Genomic DNA, 22,463 nt, shown 5'->3' with positions numbered 1-22,463 from the left:
CTGAGACCCTGGTAGAAAGCGTCACATAGTGCCTCATCGTTCCAGTCACTTCCTGAAGAAAGAGCATGAAAGTCAATTATGTACTCTGTGACTCGCCTCCTGCCTTGTTTGAGTTTGAGCAAACCACGTGCAGCCTCCCTCTCAGGCAGAACAGGATCGAAGACTCTGATTAGCTCCTTAGAAAAGTCCTTGAACTGATAACAAATGAGGGAGTCYTTCTGCCACTCAGCAGTACCCCATAACTTGGCCTTCCCCGAGAGGAGAGAAATAGGAAGGCACGTTAGCGCTAAGACCCTCCTCCTGGTTCTAATTGGTTGTTAATAGTTGGTACTGGTGAAGAGGAGGATCAGCCCTCTTTTTACATGTACTGCTGCTTTAAAGAAGAAGGTCTAGGAAGATATTTTAAATACTGTTCATAATCTCCTGGCAAATTAGAAATCATAGGATCTAAGCATAACAAAAAACAAGTTGGCAACGGGCCACAAAATTCTGATCGCTGCGTCTCTGCTAGTGATTCATATCCATTTTCTTTTCATTTAGTTCTTTGTTTTAATAGAGGAACAGCTCATCTGCTGGCTCTTCTTGGCAGCACAACCCGCCTCTACCAGTTTCTCTTCCCAGATATTGCCAGCAAGGTTAGGTAGACACAGAACATGTAGGTAACGACAACGCATGCAGGTATATCATGTAACTTGTATTTGCACAAAATGCAATGTGACCTAAGAATCTATTTCAAATATGTACTTGGTATCACAAGCACAAACGTTGGTGCAGGATCAAATGTGAGAATATTCTTAGTCATGCTGGACTGAGTTATTCATTTTATTTGGTCATCACATTTTTCTTTAAAGATATAACCTGAAATTAATTTTGCAAGTTTAAAAACTTTGAAAGATACAATATTTTACCCATACTTTATTTAATTGTATGTTTAGATTTGCTTAAGGATTAAGAGACTTGAGAACAAAGATCAACATCCAATTTTAAAACGGCTTTAAGTCGAGGCTTTCATTTTTAGAAGATTGTTTGACAAAAGTTAGGATTTTAAAGATAATGGTTGAATTTAATTAAGCTAAGATGTTAAATCTCATCTCCACACCTCTTCAATTCACAACATCAGGGCTGCAATCAGTCCATGCAAATGACAGGCAGAGGCAGGACTGACGATTAAAATATTAAGATTTTGAATTAAGACATGCAAAACAAGCATGAGGTTGATCTCGCGTTGCCTAAACCGGTTAGCATTATCTGGGTTAATAAGTATTTGTTTTTGGCAACACCCAAAGTTGTCTCATGCATGGAGCTGCCTACGCCCATTATGGCTTCTCTTAGCAAATCTTACAGTGAAATAAGTAGATAAGCCTCAAGTTGGCCATATTTGTTTGCCTCCATGTTGGCTGCTTCCAAGGCAACGGCAAACACGGTATTCTTTTGTTGAAATAACAAAACTGCAGACGGTGGAGCTGAACGGTCCACACTGAAAAGATAAAAATGACCCAAAAGAAACTCTGGAGAGTTTGTTTGTACAGCAGTATTTTTGGACATCGCAGGGATTCTTCCTCGTGTCTCAGCTCTCCTCAAAGGTATTTGAGGAGAGGATACTTTAGTAAGGCTCACATGTATAATTATGCATTGGCTAAATTTAATCTGTCCTTTCCCAAGTAATTTTCATTTTGCGTCTATTCTGTCGGTTTTTTCAAGCCCAGTAAGATGAATGGTGCACTGGTTTCACTACATTTGACGGTCAAAACCAGTTATTCCAGTATCTGATGATCCTTTGTAAAATGAACATCTTTATTATAACCTTTCCAATTATTGGGTGTGTTACATAGCATGTATTGTACTGGTGAAGCTGTCAGTCAGCATGTCACTCAATTTAGTCGTTGGTCTGACGGAAAGGTAAATGTTTTCGCACCATATTTTGTGAAATTAAAGACGGAACGTTTGATTTGCTGGAGCTGCTTAAAATTCCAGTGGACCATAATAAACAAGTTTTTTTTTTTTTAATGGTCCAGTTTAATAGAGGCATGTCCTTATTCCCTTTTACAAAACTCTTCAAGCTGGGATTAAGGCTTCGTTTTGCCACCTTCATGTGTTCTGTGAAAGGCCCAACGTGACAGAGGGGTTGAGGTGAGCCTGACGGTTACCTTCTCTGTTAGCGACGTAGCTGTAAACCCGCATCGTCTGACTTGTGTAGGCACAAGCCAGCTTTGCGGCCTGAGTGAGTGATGTAGATGATGTGTGGTTTATGTGACCAGTGAGGTCCAGAATTGCAAGACTTGACTCATTTCTGATGAGATCAAACATAAAATAAAAATTTGAAGGACTTGTTCTGCCATTACCCTGAACTCATCCACCATTATTGTTTTAAAAGAATGGGATGGGAAGACTTCAGACCGATTTTTATGTTCAGTACTGATGTTGATGTTGGACACTGTGTTATTTATCTGTGATTTGTGAATGGCCAGAGGCGGCTTGGAATCGGCTCACCTTTGCAGGTTTATGACAGGTTTTGTAAGAGCGTAAGCCTCATTGCTATGATTTTCTTTGTAATGTCATTAGAGGCTTAAATGTCTAAGCAGGATCTGAAACGACTAAAGCCACAGAACCTGCGAACCACACTTATTGAATTATTCAGGAACTCCCCCGAATGCTAATGTGTTCTAGGGTCAAATTTGAGGCTACCTGACACTTGCGTTTCAATTACCCCCAAAAATAAACACTTCAGGTTGAATTGGGAAGATGATCTGTTAGACTTTTTTTTTTTTTTTTGTACCCATATTTTTTTAGCAGATTTGTTTTCAAATGTGACACTTTCTATTCCTTAATATCTTGCAGGCTTTCTCTAGATTTGAAGCCTCCCATTACCCTCTGATGTTTGTTCATTCGTAATGTGGCATAGAATTTAAAATAAAAGCTTGACATTTTTCAGTGTAATCTCACTGAGTCAAGGCTGCAGATTGTAATGATGTTGGTTAAAAAATGGGCTTTCGATAGATGGCACTATTTAATTGATTTATCCAATTTATTATAAAAAATGCACAAGTTTACAGAGAATACATAGCATAGATTATCTAAAGAGCAGGATTATACCAAAATTTCAAACTAAATACAGATGCTAACAAAAATAGAGCACTGTTTTCAGGACCACAGTATTTATTTTTTTATTTTTCATTTAGCAAAACAATACCCCAAGATACTTTTGTGTTGATATCCTTTATGCAAGCATACATATTTAAATCAGTTCTGCAATTATTCTTTTTTTATTACTGCTTGTCTTTAGCAACTGTGATTTTATTTGCCTGTCAATTTGCTTTTGATACAAATAAAATTTTACTACTAGGGAACAAATAAAGAATCATTCTATGCTAAAATAAATTGTATTTTAAAACAAACATGGATGTGGCAAATAAACAATATTTTTATAGCACAAACAAGGATTTGATTAATTCAAACATAAACCCTGTGCAATTCCCGTCTTTCTGGTAATATTTTTCTTCATGATCAGTTATAGCTTAGTATCTTGCACTGGTTTGTTTCATTACTTAACTATTTAGTAGTTCACTGGACCGTAAACTATTAGAGCAGACTGTTGTGTGGTGTGGAGCTCCGTCCGAAGCGCGTCCTGATTAGAGTGCCGTCATCGGACTGTTGGTGTTTGTGGAGATGATTTTCAAGCAGATAGATTTAGCCTATATCATCCAGAAGGTTTACGACGTCACTGCTGCAAATACAGGAACTTTACTGACCTTTTTAAGTTGCTTTGACATCGATGATTTGTTAGCATTAGCAAAACTAGCATTTCCTTTCTGCCTCAGAGGGAAAGAAGCTCTGAACAACACTTTGTGTTTGCCCTGTTGGATAAAGAGTGGTGCACATGATGCTTGTTTTCTGTCTGTGCTTTCCATGTTAGTTTAAAATTTCAAGCAGCTGCAGGGAGGTAGGGAGGTGCAGAGTGGATTCTGCTGTAAGGAAACTCGGCAGTGTGAGCAGAGTTTGATTTTGCCACAAAGGAGTATCTTTAAGTAATGATTTATATTGTGATATTGATTATTTCGACACCCTTTCTACAGAGTCGACAATCCTTTTGAAATCCAACATCAATGATTTATTGTAAGTCTTTATTGTTAAGGTATGCCTTGTTAAATGTAGCTACCAATCCCACCAATCAGTTGTTTTATTTAGAGTTGCATCCATGCATTTGTCTGGAAGATGAAAACTTGAGTTTCATAGGGAGCTTATAAAAGCAAGACAGACAGGCAGGTGTTTCATTCTTCTCCGTTTGTCACGTCACTGTATGTTGGTTGAGCAAACTGAGGTCGACACACCCAGAGTTTCGGCAGATCCATAGCAGTCAGGTCTGTTGAGGACTGCACGGTCCCTTTCTTGTCAGTGCCTGCCTGGTTCATTACTGACACACATGGCCTCTTCAGAGCATGAGTTATTGAAGAAGAATCCGGAGGTGAAGACCTGAGATTTTGGGTGTACATCTTGACATTAGTGGTTTAATCAGCAATGCATACTGGCTCCAAGACAGATGAGTTGCCTGTGATGGTAAATATGGAGAGTCACATGAGCACAAACATTTATTTAACACTTGAGATTCGTACTTAAGATATGGATCCAAGTAATAATTTTGAAACTTGAGATCAGAAATCCAATCCTTGATAACAAGTATAAGTGCCTGTGTTAATAATTTAATAGCTTACCAACTTTATAGAGTTAGAGGCCATTGAGACAACGTTTTTATTTTGAATTTGCGTTTTTTTTCCCCCCTGCAGCACATTGTTTAATACTATGATTCATTCTTTTACAATGCTTTGCGTGCAAGTTTAGAAAATTAAAAATCCATGTGAAAATTAAGTTATTTTTATTACTTTAAAAAAAATGCCTCTACTCAATTTTACTCATGTTTGTACTTATTTTGTTTGCTCTTTTTAGCGACAGGAACTTTTCGGTATAACCAGTCAATTTGATCACATATGGATACACATTAGCTCATCACAATGCCTTTTACCTGAAGTCATTTTGAAACTTTTATACAACTTCAGGACGTTGACGATTTGATATGTGCAGCCATCATGTGAATCTGTCGTCATGCAGTCTTGCAGCAGAGCGGCTATTAATGTGCATGCTTGGCAGACTGCAAACTCACTGTTGGAGCTACTAAATTATGAAAACTTTGAAGGTCAGAAAACAAGTTGTGGCCTTGCATGAGTAGTCATCTGTGTTGAACAGCAGCTGGGACTTAAACCACAGGATAGACTGGGCCTTAGTCTGAAAAGGACTGTCTGCTCAATAGAACAAGTTTATGTAAAAAAATAAATGTATATATATATATGTTTTTTATCACTCATTTCAAAACGTAAAACTTGTACATAGATTTATCAAACAAGGAGTTAAATATTTTCAAGTCTAATTCTTGTGGTTTTGATGATTATGGTTTACAAATAATACAAATCTGAAACTCTTTACCTTTGAAAATTAGAACATTACCAAACACCAACTGGCTATGTTATAGCCAACACATTCATGGGGGAGACTGCTGACTTGACCGACGTCCAGGTGACCACAGAAATATTTATATTGGGGGCGCCAATAAATCGACACAAATTTCCTTAATTTTGTGAGATCCTCAATCAACCGATACTTGCATGAGAAACTGATCTTATTGTGGCACCCTGAATTTATACTCCTCAGCCACCTCCACTTATTCTTCAAGGAAGGAAACGGGGTTTGACATTTAACCCCATTTTTCTTAAAATCTGCAATGACCTGCTTTATGTTCACTTTCAAGATGAGATTGCTCCCACTCCTGGACACAAAGCAGTGAACCAGCTCTCTGTACTCGGCTTCTTATCCCTCTCTGATACGACTGCAGTCATTTGAGTATTTATGCAGACGACAGGAGTGTGTTTTGTACAGGAAGTCAAATGTGTACAGAGTGAAAACAAATGGTGAGAGTACAGTCCCCTGTGGTGCTCCTGTGCTGCTGACACACAGTCCTTCTCTCTCCTAATCTGTGGTCTGTTGTTCCGATAGTCGCTAATCCAGACTGTTGCTGTCTTCTGTAGTTTTTGAATAATGAAATCCAAAGCTTCTTTCAGAATTAGGTTCAGAATTATCTTTTAATTTTTCCGAGATGTTTCTTATGTCAGGAAGGAATTTTACTGTGTTGGATTGGCCCATAGCTAAAAACTATTGCGATAAAGGATTTGTTTGCTGTAATGCCAATAAACATTTTGACATTCATTGTACTTTGACATGTATTTTTTTCCAAAACTGATAGTACTCATGTATCAGAAACAAAGTTGTTGGTTGAATGAAAAATAATTTTCAATCTAAACCTGTCAGTGGTGTAAATAATTGAGTTTATTAGATATTTGCAGTTAGTCCACTGAGTGAGCCAACAACGTATCTTCAAGTTCTATAATACACATGCTTACAGTTTTGTTCAGTATGTTAAAATAAGCCAAAATTGTTCTTTTAGCACTGAGTGGGAGGAAACTAGAGTGGAAATACGAGAGGAAAAAAAGACAAAACAGGTGAATAAAGAATAGTTGCCAAAAATGTTCATGTTATGAAAAGTAAGATTCTATTGAAACAAATAAGTAGTTTGATCTCACATTATCTCATAGATGCTTTAATAGACCGCCCACAGTAGACACCTAAAACTATTCTTTTAGGTGTCCCGAAAGAATAGTAATACAAATAAATGATTTTAAAGAGCTCTATGTGTTTGAGAGACTGACTGCTGTATCATGTGGTAATGATGTTATCAATGCCTAAGAAAGAAGTAATAAACGATTGTTTCTGCCACGTTTAGCATTATTATAATGGTACCACAAAAAAATGTGAAACGCATTGAATGCAAAACATATGTACCATATATCTTGTCTTCAATTTTTTTCACCACTGCTCTATTCTACAGACGAATGCCAAAACCATTTTTACTCTATTTGCTTAGAAAACTTTTTTTTTTTCTCTTTACCAACCGCTTTATATGCTTTCACACTTGAAAATATTTCTACCGGTTTTCAATTTATCCTTTCTCAACGTGGAGGAACATTTCTGACTGTCTTGCTACATGCAAATTTGTTTTGGTTTTGTCCTGTGGCGTGTTCACTTGAAGTGGACCAAAGACTTATGTCTTTAGAGGAATGGTGTTCACTCTAAAGATCGACTGCAAATTCACACGTCCCCAAACAAACTACACTGTCCGAGGAAATGTGCTTGACATTCATTCAATAGGGCTGGTGTGAATGCACCTTAGCATTTCTAGCAGTTTTTTTTCCAATGACCTTTCCATATTTCATATTATGTGTAGCTACTATTGAGCGGGGCTCCTGCACAGCAGAAACTGTAGGCTCCTACATGCCCCTTTATAGCTTCTCATCAAGGCTCCTTTGTGGCGAATAAAGTTTAAATTCCTAGAATAATCTTGGGGAAAAGTTCCCACAAATGGACACTCAGCAATAATTAAGTTTTTCTACATTGAGTCAGGCCTCCAGCTGTGCCATCTGACCCAACTCTGGGCTGTTTAATTATTGCAGTAATTAAAACTCTTTGGACATCACTTCCCGTTTGATGTGCTTGGATAGGCTTCTCAGGAATCATTTACTCAAAGTGCTGTTTGCTTCCTCTTTTTCACCCTTTGTGCCTCCTTTTTGTCCCTCTTGCCTATTTTGGAATTTTTTCGATGCGTTGATGCTGAACTTTGGGAGTTTATTTTGCTGCAAGAGTAATGCTGCTCAGGTTTTTGCTTTAAAGATGAGTTATTATGAATAAGCTGCATGACGTAGTAGTTTTTTTTATAGTTGGCTCATGTGAAAATAAAAAGATTGTGTTGTTTTAAGTCAAAATTATCCCATTTGCCGATAAGACCCTCATAATCTTTTATTTTTGCTTTGACTCAACTTGTTGTTTTTTAAAAAAATCTTGCTTCTGTTTGATCCAAGTTGATCAGTTCTTAGTAAATGTAACTGGCTAATATGCAACTGTTTTCTCTGGAGGATATATTTTTTTTAATCTTGGCAACAACAATTGTTTTTTGTGAAGATTTATCAACCTATTAAAACAAAGGCTGCCATACCATAGTCACGTTGGAGTGATTTTGCAGTTTATTTTACTGTTTGTGGATTAGTACTGAAGTTAAAGCTATTTGCATACATGATATGGGCATCTCGGCATGATGGGAGGGATACTTTTCTGTTGTTCCTCCTAAGCATATCTTGTCCATTTGTGGGTGTGACCATTTTATCAGTCTAGATCCAGCTGGTGATTAACAACTAGCTGATTTTTGTCTCACAGACAACAAATAAGTCAAAGGGAAAAACATGGGACAAATGACCACAAATGGTTTTCTTTAATTCAAGTAAATGCTGGTGAGAACTCTCCAAGCAGTTGCTGTCTGTAAGGTGCAGCTCAGAGTTGCCGTGGTTTTGCACTTGCAAACAAAATTCCTGAAAAGTAAACTTTGAATCATAATTAAACAACTCTAATAAAGCATCACATTTTTTTATTTTTAACAAATTTGGTGGCATGTTTATTTGTGAGAGTGAGGTGCATTTTGGTTATGGAAAAAGCAATGGAGCTACAAAGTCAAAAAAGATTAGTCTTGCATGTATACACTGACGCATGACACCGCTGTTTTGAAATGTTTTCACTCTGGGTTTTTAAAAAATTCTAGTTGGTGGTTTCCTAAAACACCGGATCCATGTGGATTTTTATCGGTTAATCGGCAAACAACTTTCTCTGTGTGGGTGGGAGCTTGGTTTTCCCAACTGCCATAAATGTCTTTTGACTGACTGAAGCACTGGTGAGATTGTTTTTTGTTTTAAAAAAATGAAAAAAGTCAAAGCTGAGCTTTCTAGATGCAAGCTGAGGCCGATCAGCTGGTGTTTTCTGCCACATTTTTAGAAGTACAGTGATGGAGTTGCTATGGGAACTAGCATTACCCCTCAGGAGTTGCTCCAATGAGTTTATAGTTGCTTGTCCATTACAAAAGCTTCTGCTTGCTATTTCAGGCTGGCAGCAGTTACGTCGAGTTAAACTGATCATACATGCAAAACTTGAATCCACTGGAAGGTAAACACTCTTTAGTTTGTCTATGCAGAGTGTAAAATGCTAGATGGTAGAGAAATGCTCAAGGTAAATTATCAGACTGCATACGTATGGGGATGTTTAGTTAGCTATTAAAGTGACAGTGTTCAATTAATTTCTAAATCTTAGTCAAAAAAGGGCCTTTTTCTCACTCTGTAAACTACACTTTTTGCTCTTGAGCTCTAGTGAATTTAGAAATTAATCTGGGATAATGCATATTTCCCTTTGCCATGTATTCTTGTCTAATATTGAGTAAGGATAATATAGATACAGTGTTTTCCTGACTCCTGCGTCCTTAAAAACCAGTGGCAATTCCCTCTTCTATTTCTTCGATTGAGCTCTTTAATAAAATAGGAAGTGGGATATCTAATAGTGTCTTGGCCCAGTTGACCCAGCGTTAACAACTTCAATCTGGAAGGGAAACTCCAATGTTGTCTGACCTGCTTTTCTCAGTTAAAGACCCTGTCTGGTTAGGACCGTCCCAGGGCACACAGCACTCCCTCACTGTACACTCCTGTCTTCATGTCCTTGGGAGACATTTTAACCTTTTCGTCTTAGGAAGCCTAGTGCAGCACAGCACACATTCTGTTATCTTATCAGCCGCTGCTGTTTTTCTGCAGAAAACTTGCTCCAACAAATTGTTATGAAAAGATGGACTCAATACAATTCACACAAATACTGACTTCCTAAATAGGAAACTGGTAAAAAAGCTTGACCGCATTCTTACTAAAACCTTTTTTTTTTCTTCTGTATGAGCAGTTAATAACTTAGCTGCAGCAAATAATTCTTTGATGAAACAGACCCTGTTTGGGGATGGGCATTTATTGTCTTTATTCTTTGTGTTGTGTGTATGAGAATACACAACAACACAGGGACTGATATACCACTTATTTACAAGGGCTGTGTAATTTGATCAATTCTACGATATTTATTGAAATTCTTTTCTTCAGAAAATATCGCTTTTTTGTCCGTGAGCATCAATGCATTAAATCCTATGTCAAATCCACATGAGTTAAGGAGGCCTCTTGCAATAAATCAATTAATTGCATGGTAAATTAAAACGAATCCAAAGATTTCCATGTGTATGATTTGTTTTTTGTTTTTTTGTTTTCCCTTTCTACCAAAAATTTGATTAAAAAGATCTTTAGTCTGGTGCTTTGGTCTCAACTAGCTCTGTTTTTTGTTTTTTTTTAAAGGACAATTATGTTTACAAAAACATAATTTATTTTGTCATTTCTGCTGCTTATTTTGGACCCTTGAAATATCTTCCAGCTCCAGTGTAAAATGTTTATTACTAGAAAGTAAAGTTTATTGATCTTTGAGCATTTTTTTTTTTTTTTTACATGACAGGCCTTTTTTTCTTCTTCTTTTTTTATATTAAGTGAAGTGGGTGAGCCCCTGTTTGTATTTCTTTTTTTTTGATCACCAGAAAGATTCACTGCAGTTTGGATCAATGCCCGGCACACACTAGTATAGCTTTCTTCAGTCTTGCCCATCGTCAGCACTGGGGTGTGGGTGGACAGACTAGACCAGTTTGTTGCAAACACACCTATTTATAATTGGAGTTTGATGTCTTTTATACATTTCAAACAAAGGACTTGTCAATAAGTTGTATTTTAAGTAACTATTAAATAGATGGAGTAATTATAAATGCTGTTTTTATTTGCATCTTTAATTCCTCCGTCTCACTAGAACCACATTCTTTTTAAACATTCCCAGTCGCAGCCTGGCACTTTCAGCCACTATTACCATATTTTGGTTTATGGTCACCAAATATATGTGAAGTCAAATTTGTGGTGTTTTTCACTAGTTGATTAGTGAATTTGTGTATCGTCTTGTCTTTTAGGGACAGGTGAAAGTGGCAAGAGCACTTTCATCAAACAGATGAGGATAATCCACGGGACAGGCTACTCAGATGAAGACAAAAAGAGCTATACCAAACTGGTCTATCAGAACATCTTCACCTCCATGCAGGCCATGATCCGTGCCACCGAGACCCTCAAGATCCCCTTGGAGAATGAAGAGAACAAGGTCAGCTGTACAAATGGGATGCATGTCAATTTTTTATTTTTGGAACCACAATCAGCAGATCTGTGCAAAACTGCACAGATGTGACTTGTGATCCCTGGTTGACTATCATAATTAGACTTTTTGTAAATTTGCTTCATTCTGTTTTCCAAATTAATTCCCTTTCAAGACAATTTCATAGAGCTGTAAGGAATATATCGTCTTTATAAATCAATCTGCACGGTCAGATCATGTGATAGTTTCCCAATCTCTTAAAAATGGTCAAATAGCCCTTTAGCTTTAAATCTGCTGCTCTATATTTGATGTTTAGTGTTGAGCAATATTTTCCTACAGTTGCTTACAAATTATTTACAAAACATCTGCCACATTGTTTGTAATAAAAATTTTTTTAAATTTTTGTCCTGAAATGGTCCCACACAGATCAAGCAGTTTGCACAACTGATTCTTACCTCAACAATGTTTTCAAATTTTAACACAATGAAATTGGCTGCAAAGAAATCAATTTGCATTGCACCCAAATTGATTTAACTTAAAAATCTACCTTATTCTATGTCAAAATGTTGTGATAGCTACAACTTGAAATTCTTGGCATCTATGAATCTAGGAGATTGTTATGAAGGCAGCAAAATGCAAAATCCTATATCCCATGATTGATTGTTGATTTTATTTATGTATTTTTAGAATAACGCCCTTCTGGTGCGGGAAGTGGACGTGGAAAAGGTGTCGACGTTTGAAGAGCCGTACATCAGTGCGATAACGATGCTTTGGAAGGATCCCGGGATCAAGGAGGCTTACGATCGTAGGAGAGAGTACCAGCTCTCCGATTCAACCAAATAGTATGTCTGTCTGCTATGTGCTGTAATTAATTTGACTTTTTCGGACACTTCTGGAAGGATGGAAAACATTTATGGCAGATGAGAGAACCTAAGAATGGCATTTGTTTGAATCAAATGTAAATTAGCCTCAGTTCGCTCTGTTAGAAAGATCTGAGTTTGGAAAGATCTGAGTTTGGAAAGAAGACTTGTCTAATTCATAGTTGGACTGCAATATTTATACAAGTGAAGTAATCATCTAAGTGATTCTTATGTGTCCGTTCTGAATGACAGCAGTTCTTGTTGCAGTAGGCTGGAATCGGCCTGTAATGTTGACATGGATTAGTTTGCCTCTGTGCGCCTCTGTCATATGTTCCCTGCATCCTCGCAGTTACCTTCAGGAATTAGGACGAATAGCGGCACTAGAGTATGTGCCCTGCCAGCAGGATGTGCTGTGGGTTTGAGTGCCCACCACTGGTATTCATGAAAACCCATTTGACCTGCAGAATATTTTATTCAGGTACTGGTTCCGAGTGCTTCCAGTAAAGGCTGACTGACTATAACACGGCTGGTCAGCCAGTGGGAAACTTTACCACCTCCTCCATCTACCCTCTGCTGCAGGGACACTAACATGTTCCCAATGGTGGCTCCGAAAGACTGTCTGTAAAAACATTAGCAGGCAAGATCAATTAATTGGTTGGTCTTTGGGCGTTGCCATCAAAGATAGAGCTGTATTTCTAAGGAAGTGGAACTCTAACCCCTTATCCTCTTGAAAATGGTCCTCTGTCGGTATATCTGAACTCATTTTTTAAGGTGTTTAATCTGCTGCGATGCTTTACTCTTTTTTTTCCTTTCTCTCTCTTGTTTTTATTTCCACTTTTTTTCTTCCTTTAGCTACCTAAGTGATCTGGGTCGTATCTCCGACGCGTCCTATCTACCAACCCAACAGGACGTACTTAGGGTTCGAGTCCCAACCACTGGGATTATAGAATACCCTTTCGACTTGCAAAGCATCATTTTCAGGTAAAAGACGACGTCCACTGCTTTAACCAGCCCTGCATCTGTACCTTATTTCTGCTTCAATCCTTAAGCCGCTCTGAAACATTTTTAAATGCTTTTAAATGTTTCAGAGCATTTAAACGAATATTGGGATTTATTTGTATTAAATCCCAAAGTCTAATCAAACATCTCATCCAGTTGGTAATTATCTTTGCAGTTAGTGCATAACAGTTGAAAATTAATTACCTACTATTGACTTCATTATTGATTTATAATTGATTTCAGATTGTGTGAAATGGGGTTCTGTTATTAGCAGGCTCTACTTACAGTAGATGTGTTGTAGATAGAAATCATAGCTGAGTCATATTTGAAGGCTTATGGCTAGTTACACTAAATAGAAACAATATTTTACATTGAAGATCCAACTTAAAAAACGAACAGAATAACAACTAAATAGATATACAAATCTACAATGATCTAAAAAATAAAATTTAACGTTAAAATTACATCACATTTAATAATGGAAAACTACAGCGTCTCCACGGCTATGAATGATATTGTGTAGACTAGACAGTGAAGATTTAATAAGAAATTTTAGCCAATATAACTTGGTAAAATTGGTATAACATTTTAAAGTTTTTTAAGGCACAATGATACACTTCTTCTAAACCAATAAACTTTTAACTATTGTAGATAAGATACCTACGACTAATAACTACCTAACTTTGAAAGAAAGATCTGATTTAAAATAATCAATAAAATAAGGTAGTTACAGATGCAGCATTTCTACTGACTGGGTTGCTATGTTGCTGGGCTTTTTCAGAGCCGATGCAATACTGACTGCTACAGGAGATCCTTCCTGCCCACTGCCATCAGGGTCTACATCAACTTTTTGAAGAACCTTGAATTGATGAGTTACAGCATAATTTATTCTCCCTTTGAGATTAATAAAACAAATTTTAATTGAATGTACAGTTTGGTTCATCTGATCAAACACTTATTTTTGGATATTGTAATTTAATTGTCAAAGAGAGTCTTGTTGGTGGAATATAGAATTTTGATGCTGATCTTTGAAGTTTTGTGTCTAATTAATGCATTGAAGATGAGGAATGTCGGAGAAGGCAGAATAATAGTTGGCAAGCATGAGGCCTGATTGTAATAGAGCCAAAATGTGGACTGTTTGTTTTATGCATCCTAATCACTTGGCTGTCTTGTTTGTCTGCTTTGTGCTGGATATATATATATATATATATATATATATATATATATATATATATATAAAAGAAAAACTGGATAACCAAACTTTAATCGCTAAATTGATCAAATAAAATAATCAAGTCTACATAGAGAAAAAGGTGAATTTCTCAATGATAAGAAATGCTTTAAAGTTCAGGGTGCGTCATAGGAGCTAATATGGCTCATATTTTTTGTTTTTCTTGGGAGTAGCTTCCCTTTTTTTTTTTTTTTAGAAGGAAGAAAGGAGAAAGAGCGATTGCAAATCGATATAAAGCAATCGTGTCAGACCCCTCCCACGTTGGGCACAGCTAGAAATAACTCTGCTCGCAATAAGGCTGCATTCAAGAGGTTTCCAGCAGCCTCGTTGCAGCTTAGCTGATAGGCTCTCCTCTGCTCGACTGTGCTGCTGCCGTTGGCGGTGAATCATTGAATACTCTCAATGACATCAGTTTTGTGCTGCAGGCTTTGAGGGTTTAGATTGAGGTGGGTTTTAAAGGGAGAAAAGGGTTGATTCAGATTTAATTTTAGTGATTTATTAGTGATGCGTTGTCACATTCTTGCTGTTAATTACATGGATGGCTTGATGCACAATGAGGTGTTTAGCTGATGTATAGCTAGAAGAATAAAACTCCTTGTGGGTCTAAACTGCAATTGACTGAGATGGTTACAATTGTTTTGACGAGAATCTCAATTAGGATGGATTCCTTCATTCTTAATTAGCGTTAAACGTAACAGAACGTGTGGTTTGGCTAACAGAGGAGCTTATTGAGCTAAGTAGGTCACTTGTCATTTCTAGAGGCGGCAACGGAGGTCTTCTATGACGGGGTTTTATTTTTGGGCTTACTTTTCGAGGAACTTGATTTTATCTGAACTGTTGCTTTTTTTGGTCAGTTCACCTTTTATAGCTTGATGGTGGGAACGGTGAGTTTTATCTTGGTACCCCATAATGAAAGTGGAGCTATTATATCAAATTTACGTATTTCATGTTTTATATAGATGGAATATGAAGGTAATATAGTTACTGAATAGTGCTCTTAAATTACACTATGTACATGGAAAATGCGTAATAATCCCCTTTAAAGGAAAAAAGATTGATTTTTGCTTCTTTGATTCTATTTAAAACCAGTAGTTCATGTTTGAAGTCCTTTCACTTGGTTTCATTTGAAAAGACCCATTAAAACAATATATAAAACAAATACGTACTACAAAGTAACCCGAGTCGAGGAGTGCTGCATTATAATCAAAATTTAAACTTGTTTTAAAATCTATAAGTGTTGCTTTCTGCGTGAACTTTCCCCATTGCTTGTACATTTTTTACGTCTGTGTCGCTAGTTTTTCTTAATCCAAGGGAGGATTTGCTGTCCACACTATTTTTTTTTTTCAGAGATTCTGGTCATTATTTTTGTTTATCTTCATTGTTAAAACAGGCTGTTTGGTTTGCAGGATTCGTATAATGCTGGGGGTTTGAAGTCAGGGATTTGTAGTGATGCTCTATAATGTGGTCACCTGTCTACTGAGTAAAAAAAAATAAACTTAAGACAGTTTTCTTCAAAAAATCCCAACCACTATGTTCTGATTTAACCCTGATTCTGTACTAAATTGTGTCATTGTGTGCATTATAACTATTAACTCTGAGCATTATTATATTAAACTCTTCAATAAGAGACATGTGCATTCTGCATTTCAAATGTTACAATTTACTAAACCTAAATATTATCTACTGTTTTACTATCACAGCCTAATTAATGACAACTAGACATAGAATTGATTGTAATTATGTGTTTCCATTTGATCTCCCCCATCCTGTTCTATCAGGATGGTGGATGTTGGGGGTCAGAGGTCAGAGAGGAGGAAGTGGATCCATTGCTTTGAGAACGTCACCTCTATCATGTTTCTGGTGGCGCTCAGCGAGTACGACCAGGTTCTGGTGGAGTCCGACAATGAGGTAAAACATTAACGCTCCTTTTTTCACAGCTGCTCTGGATTTTTAGATTTTTTTTTTTTTTTTCTTGCAGTAAAATTTTTAAATGAAATCATATATATTTCATAAGACAATCACAAAATGGTGCCATTAAAAAAAACAAAACAAACTTCAACTCCCTTATTTAATCTAATGTATAAATTGAGACTTTTTTTTTTTTTTTGAAAACCTGAGTTTGTTGGGGAACAATTATGAAAAAATGGCATCATGAGGACCAAGAAACAAATTGGTAAAGTCAAACCTAGAGTTGTTTATTCCAGGGTGTTTCAAAACGATACGCCGTTCTTGTAAGATCCATTAGCGATTCTAAGGTGAGACAGTTGCTTTAAAAAGACCGCATATACATTGCAAATACTCCCTTTTTTAATCGTATATATATATATATTTTTTATTTTTATTTTTTTTTTTATCAGAATAAATATCACAAAATCTTATAAGATTCTAAATCTATATTCCCCAGATTGAGCTGCATCTAGGGCAATCTTGGAAGAGTAACTTTGAAAATAAATGAATAATTTCCATCAGATTTTCTCAACTTTTTTTAGTAGCCTTGGCAAGGTTAAATATAATTGCTTATATTTAACCTTATCCAAGAAGATGCAGAGATGTTTAATTCATATAAAGCGGCAACAAATGACTGACCCAGTAGATGAATTTGTAACTCTGTTTCCTGTTAGAACCGTATGGAGGAGAGCAAAGCTCTGTTCAGGACCATCATCACATATCCCTGGTTCCAAAACTCCTCTGTAATTCTGTTCCTCAACAAGAAAGACCTGCTGGAGGAAAAGATCATGTTCTCTCACCTGGTCGACTATTTTCCAGAGTTCGATGGTAATCTGATTACTTTGCATTTCACTTTTTTCACATTAGCACAGATTTAGTGTCGCTAAATAAAATGTTCAAGTGACGTGCTTTTTCTCACCTTTTAGCTGCTGGTGTGTCTTATTTTATTTTTTTACTTTTGAGTGACACCTTGTGGTTGTTGGGTGCGCTACAATACATAATATATTCTTAAACGTATACGTACATTCTTTCACAGACTCATTGCTGTACCACTATATACACTAAGCTGAACTTTTTACTTTTGTTCTCTATTGCTTTTAAGGCTTTCAAAGTGATTCCCATGTTGAATTATTTGGGCAAAAATGGACAAAAAAAACAAAATTCTCTGGTGTCTATGAAAATAAAAAACATTCCTATTGAGCGTAATCATTAGATGGTTGTTGTTTTCCCAGGTGCTCAGCGGGACGCTCAGGCGGGTCGTGAGTTCATCCTGAAGATGTTTGTGGACTTGAACCCTGACAGTGACAAGATAATCTACTCTCACTTCACGTGTGCCACCGACACGGAGAACATCCGCTTCGTCTTCGCAGCTGTCAAAGACACCATCTTGCAGCTCAATCTGAAAGAGTACAACTTGGTGTGAAGGGAGGATCCGCGAGCGAGACCCCGGCCTCTCAAGACACGCTTTGTTGCCGGAGTTGCCCTCCGGAGACGAACACCTGCATGAAACACACTGCTGCACAAAGAGACGAGCAACGCTTCATTCTTTACCAGATGCTTATCCCTTTTTGCTCCTTCTCTTCATGCGGTTGTGTTTGGTTTGTTGACAATTTAAAGATATGATTTTCCTGTTTTGTGGTTTTTACTAACTGCTGGTCTTGCACAGTCACAAATGAAACGCATTTAAATAGAACACTTTTGTCCTCTTTTTGAATGCCTCCGGCACGCCTCTTGGCTCTCTGTTTGGCTCACCTTTTTTTTCTACATTACATTATCATTTGTTTTGGGGGTTTTTTTGTGTTGGAGGTGGGACGGGGGCATCTCTGGGTAGAACAAGCCTTTGTGGACAAAGGGCTCTCTCATGCATGCTATACACTACAGCATGGGTTAGTGACACCAGGCTGCAGATTACTGGACTCCGCTTATCTGCGAAGGATGACTAATTTTGAAATAGTGCAACTAGGCAATGCTGAGGTGCAGTGAGGTACTTGGTTTCCTGGAACTCCAATTGTTTTTTGTTTTGTTTTTTTTCTTTTTTAATCACCCTGATTTCCACCAGAGCAGATGAGCTCTATTGAATGTAAATAAGATTTTGATACTGCCCACGCAGAGTGAGGGCTGTTACAAAGATGACTAAATGCTCTCTCTTCACTTTAGATATATTCAGAAATGTTAACTTCTTGAGCCGATTATTTCTGCTATTATTTGTCTGTTAATTATATTGAAGATGACTACTCAAAGGAGTAGACAAGAAAAAGTCGCAATTTAACTCAATTCTGCAAATGGTCAGTGATAACACTAGTGGTATTTATTGCTGTTGTTGGAGTTTTCACGTTGCCAAATTCAAACTATGTGGGGTCGATCATTTTTAAAATATATATATATTATTTTGTCACCAGTATAATGTCCGTTCTTTAAATGTTACTTATTGAGAAAAGAGATTAAGGATCTGATGTTAAAATCAATTGGGTCAGATTCCCATGTTTCTCTGGCATTTTATTTTTAAATGTCGAAGTCTGAATTGGTCATGTAATTGAAATCATGTTTTCTTTTTTTTCCATTTTTAAATGCAATTGGTTATTCCGGATCACATAGTAAGATGTCGGGGAACTACAGCTTTTTTAGGTTGCTTGTTTAAGCTTCCGTTGGTCCTGAACACTCGTGGGACTTTTTTTTTTTTCCAAAATAAACACACCGTGATCAAATAGGGTTTTTTTTTTTTTTTTTTTTTTTTTTTTACTATTATTTATCACAGCTCTGTTGATTCAGTATTCCAAACCTTATTTCAGATCTTTTTTTTTTTCCAGCTTTGTAAATGGAAATTTTTTTTATACTGCTGTAAAATATCCGAACTATTTTATGGACAAGTGTTCTATCTTTCTGATGATGCGTCATGTTTAGTTTTTGCGGGTCGGTTTTTGACGTAATTGCTGATTGCGGGAAAATAATGTTTCCATGTCAGGTTTGTGCTTTATGCAAATCAAAACAGACAAAAAAAAAACAAAAAAAAAAACTTTATGGTTAAATATTTGCTGTTTTAAAGATTCTTTCAGATTTTTGGGAAAATTTTTAAGGATGTGCGTTGGCTATTGGTACAAATCCCATATCGTGTATTTTTCCGGGTAGCTGTTGAAATACTTCTCTAAGATTTGTGATTGCTATTTTTGTCTTCACAATGTAATTCAGGTGAGTTTTCATAACTTTTTCATCACAAGGGCTACTCCTAGCAGATCTGATTGAGCTCAAATGACTATAGAAGACAAAAAAAAAGAGCTAAAGATGCAATTGATGACCGGGGTGGGTCGGGGTTTTGGCCAGCTAAACTGAGTTGGATGCAAGTTCAGGGAGGAGGAATGGTGACGCTCCTGTAGGAAGTCTGGCCACAGTCCACTTGTTTAGTTTTTGATTTTAAATGAAAAGGAAAGAGGAGATTCCTCAAGGTCCATTTGGTGTCCTACCTGTTGGACTGTACCGTCCAGTAATTCTGATGGGATTCCACAAAAGTCTTCTTGACCTTCATTGTTTTCCATAACGTGCATTTGCCTTTACATCCGCAGTGTTTGACTTTAACTTTGACCCCTTGTTCGAAGGGCTAAGACAATTTGATCCTCACACAGTTTGGAAACACAAAGTGGGAGGGTCTTAAGAAAGAACAGTTAAGATTTCCTCATCTTTTATTATTGAGAAGTTGGAACCTTCATGAAGTGAAGTTGACTGTGCTTTGTTTTGATTTCTTTGTCTTAGTTTTTTTCCAAACCAATTTATGTTGTGAAATGCTCGAGGGATGAACATTCCGGCTAATTTCCTAGGTTTCTACACAGTTTTAAAGAGAGGGTGATTTGATTTAATAATTTTACAAGTTTGGAAAGCGGTTAAATAAAAAAACCCCCAAAAAACTGTAGATTAAAGATAATGTACATTTCATCGCTTTCTTATTCTGTGACATCAAAAGGAAAACTGAATATCTGACAAATTAAGGGCTGTTGAATGTCAGATTTAAGATCTGCATAGCACAGTTTTAAAGTAACTAAGATTAGCAACTGTGGCTCTAGAGTCAACTTAAAACACCCTGAAATAACTTACAGTAAACGCTGCGCACTTTAGATGTCTGGAATGTCATCAAAGCTGCTGAAAAAATATAGGAATTTCCGAATAGTTTGGAAATTTTTCATGGAAAAACCTGAGTGCCACATCCCTCCCCTTGCATTTTTTTTAAAGATTGTTTCAGAGCTAAAAGTATTTCTTTGTCTCTAGATATTTCCATGCATGATGCTTAAAAAAAAGCTAATTAATCAGGTTCATAGAGTTGCTTTCAAAGTCGCAAGTTAATCTGGTGAATGACTAGATTAACTTGCAGGGTTTAGCATTGTTTGGAAAAACCAGTATGTGTCACTCTGGATGATAATGATTTTGGAGTTTGTAAAGTCCATGACTTTCAGGAAACATGCTGTTCTCCCAAATTTCAGCTTGCCACCTTAAAACAGTGTGTGGTCTGTCCTCTATTTGATCAGCTGCCGTCACGCAAACTTGGTGGGACTCTGTGAAGATTAAATTGTAGGCTGTCAGATTTCCAACTAGACTTCAAAAGGGGCCAGCAGTGAAAGTAACATGGCTGTGACACAGCTATCCGAGCAGCTGGTTCACTCTTTTTGAATCCTTTCGTGCAGATCGCTACTTTGCTTTGTTCTACATGTGTGAAACATTTTCAGAAGTGGTTTAGTTGACAATCCAGTATAAAGACAGTGCCAAAAACAAACATCAAAAATGTTTTTGAATCTGACCCAACACTTTGGTACATTTTATTGACGTGTTTCTTAAAAGATTACCTTTTTTTTTTCCCCCAGAAGAAGCCTCAGTATTAGTCTATTTATTGACGTGCTTACCAAGTAAAGGTACTGAGCAGGTCCAATATTGGTCAGAGGAGGATGATTCTGCTGAGTGTTTACATTCAACATTTTCCCACCCTCTTTTTTTTTTTTTTTTGATTGGACTGTGGACTGTCCTGCCACATTGAAGCTACGACACTGCAGTGGGCTTGCATTTGTTAACGTAGATGTCCATTCAAGCATTGTTGGTACTTTGAGGTGTGTGTGTGTGTGTGTATACACAATTGTTTAAGCTTGAGCTCCATCCTGGTTGAAGGATTGGACGTACAGTGATTATTATTAAAAGCTATCTTTGCTTCTTGTTCAGTTTTCTTTTATAAGGTTTACACACCTTAACACGTGGACCACTTTAAATGACTTTTTCTTTGTTGTTAAATCAACAGTTAAGTTTGTGTAGTGGTGTACAAATTGAAAGTAATGCTTTTTTTTTTTTCCAAGTATACCAAATGTAAATTATGTACAATGTGTGCCAATCCCCTTTCTTTGTAAAGCCAGACTCTTAACAAGTGCCGATGTTGTGAAAAATCAGGGCCTGTATAGTTCCACGGTCCACTTTTTAAAGCAAACACTAAGTATATGATTAATTAACAAGAAAAAAAAATACACTATTATATATTTAAGATTAATGATGAACTGCTGTTTTTAAGATAAGTGTCAATTGATTTGCATGTGTTGTGTCAGGTTGGGGGAGGATTTGGGTGGGTGACAAACTGTTCTTGCGTCACCCTTAAGAGAAGGGTGGAAATGGTTATTAATTTACAGTATTTTAGCCATATTTCTCTTTTTGTATGTTTCATTTCAACCATTGTTGCCTGAACCTCATTCAGACATGAAAAATGATGATTTTTACATAGCCTTCTCCTTTTAAATGTTTTCAATTGGAATAAACTATGTTCCTATACTCTCCTCTTGCATCTTTGTACATTGACTGGTATGTATTTTACTTTCTGTAGACATGTCAGGTTTTTAAAGTGAATGTTTTGTTTAGCCTCCACTTTTCAGACAAATCTTTTAGTTTGGGTTTATTATCTTGAAGCACAATCAAGACTGGCCTTTGAACGCAGGAAAAAAAAATCATGAGTTTCCAAACTACAGCAGAAATTATGTTTACAAGTCATCTTAGCTCGGGTATTCCTTAAAGTATCCAAATGTCTTTTTTACTTTTAAGACATGGTGCAAAAATAACCCTGCAGTTTTTTTCTATTTTTCATATTTTCAGAATTTGCTGCTTTCTCCTTCGTAGCCTGATTCTGACTCGTCTCTAAGTACTACACACGCTAACTAAAATGTGAAGGAATAAGAATTAATTGTAGAGAAAACGGGGATGTGTTTTATGTTTCAATTCCACAATGAATGACAGGTCTACAGACTGACTGATCTAACATCCAGCACTGTGCTGCAATATTTTGTCTTGTC

The 22,463-nt window shown here is 36.8% G+C and overlaps 1 protein-coding gene across 3 annotated transcripts in view; it reads left to right on the top strand.

Moving 5' to 3' along the window:
• LOC103463549 (guanine nucleotide-binding protein G(q) subunit alpha-like) overlaps positions 1-21,959 on the top strand; it is a 29,526-nt gene extending 7,567 nt beyond the window's left edge. For all 3 annotated transcript variants that reach the window (XM_008406945.2, XM_008406944.2, XM_008406946.2), the window contains 6 exons: positions 10,949-11,133; positions 11,812-11,966; positions 12,837-12,965; positions 15,993-16,122; positions 16,836-16,989; positions 17,394-21,959. In XM_008406945.2, coding sequence (XP_008405167.1) covers positions 10,949-11,133; positions 11,812-11,966; positions 12,837-12,965; positions 15,993-16,122; positions 16,836-16,989; positions 17,394-17,584 — 944 coding nt within the window. In that variant the 3' untranslated portion in view covers positions 17,585-21,959. The remainder of the gene's footprint in view (positions 1-10,948; positions 11,134-11,811; positions 11,967-12,836; positions 12,966-15,992; positions 16,123-16,835; positions 16,990-17,393) is intronic.
• The last annotated feature ends 504 nt before the right edge of the window (positions 21,960-22,463 follow it).

The sequence above is a fragment of the Poecilia reticulata genome, linkage group LG4, assembly GCF_000633615.1.
Source record: "Poecilia reticulata strain Guanapo linkage group LG4, Guppy_female_1.0+MT, whole genome shotgun sequence".
Classification (NCBI taxonomy): Eukaryota; Metazoa; Chordata; class Actinopteri; order Cyprinodontiformes; family Poeciliidae; genus Poecilia; species Poecilia reticulata.
Note: the sequence above shows the minus strand (reverse complement) of the source record. Positions and strands in the feature narration are given on the sequence as shown.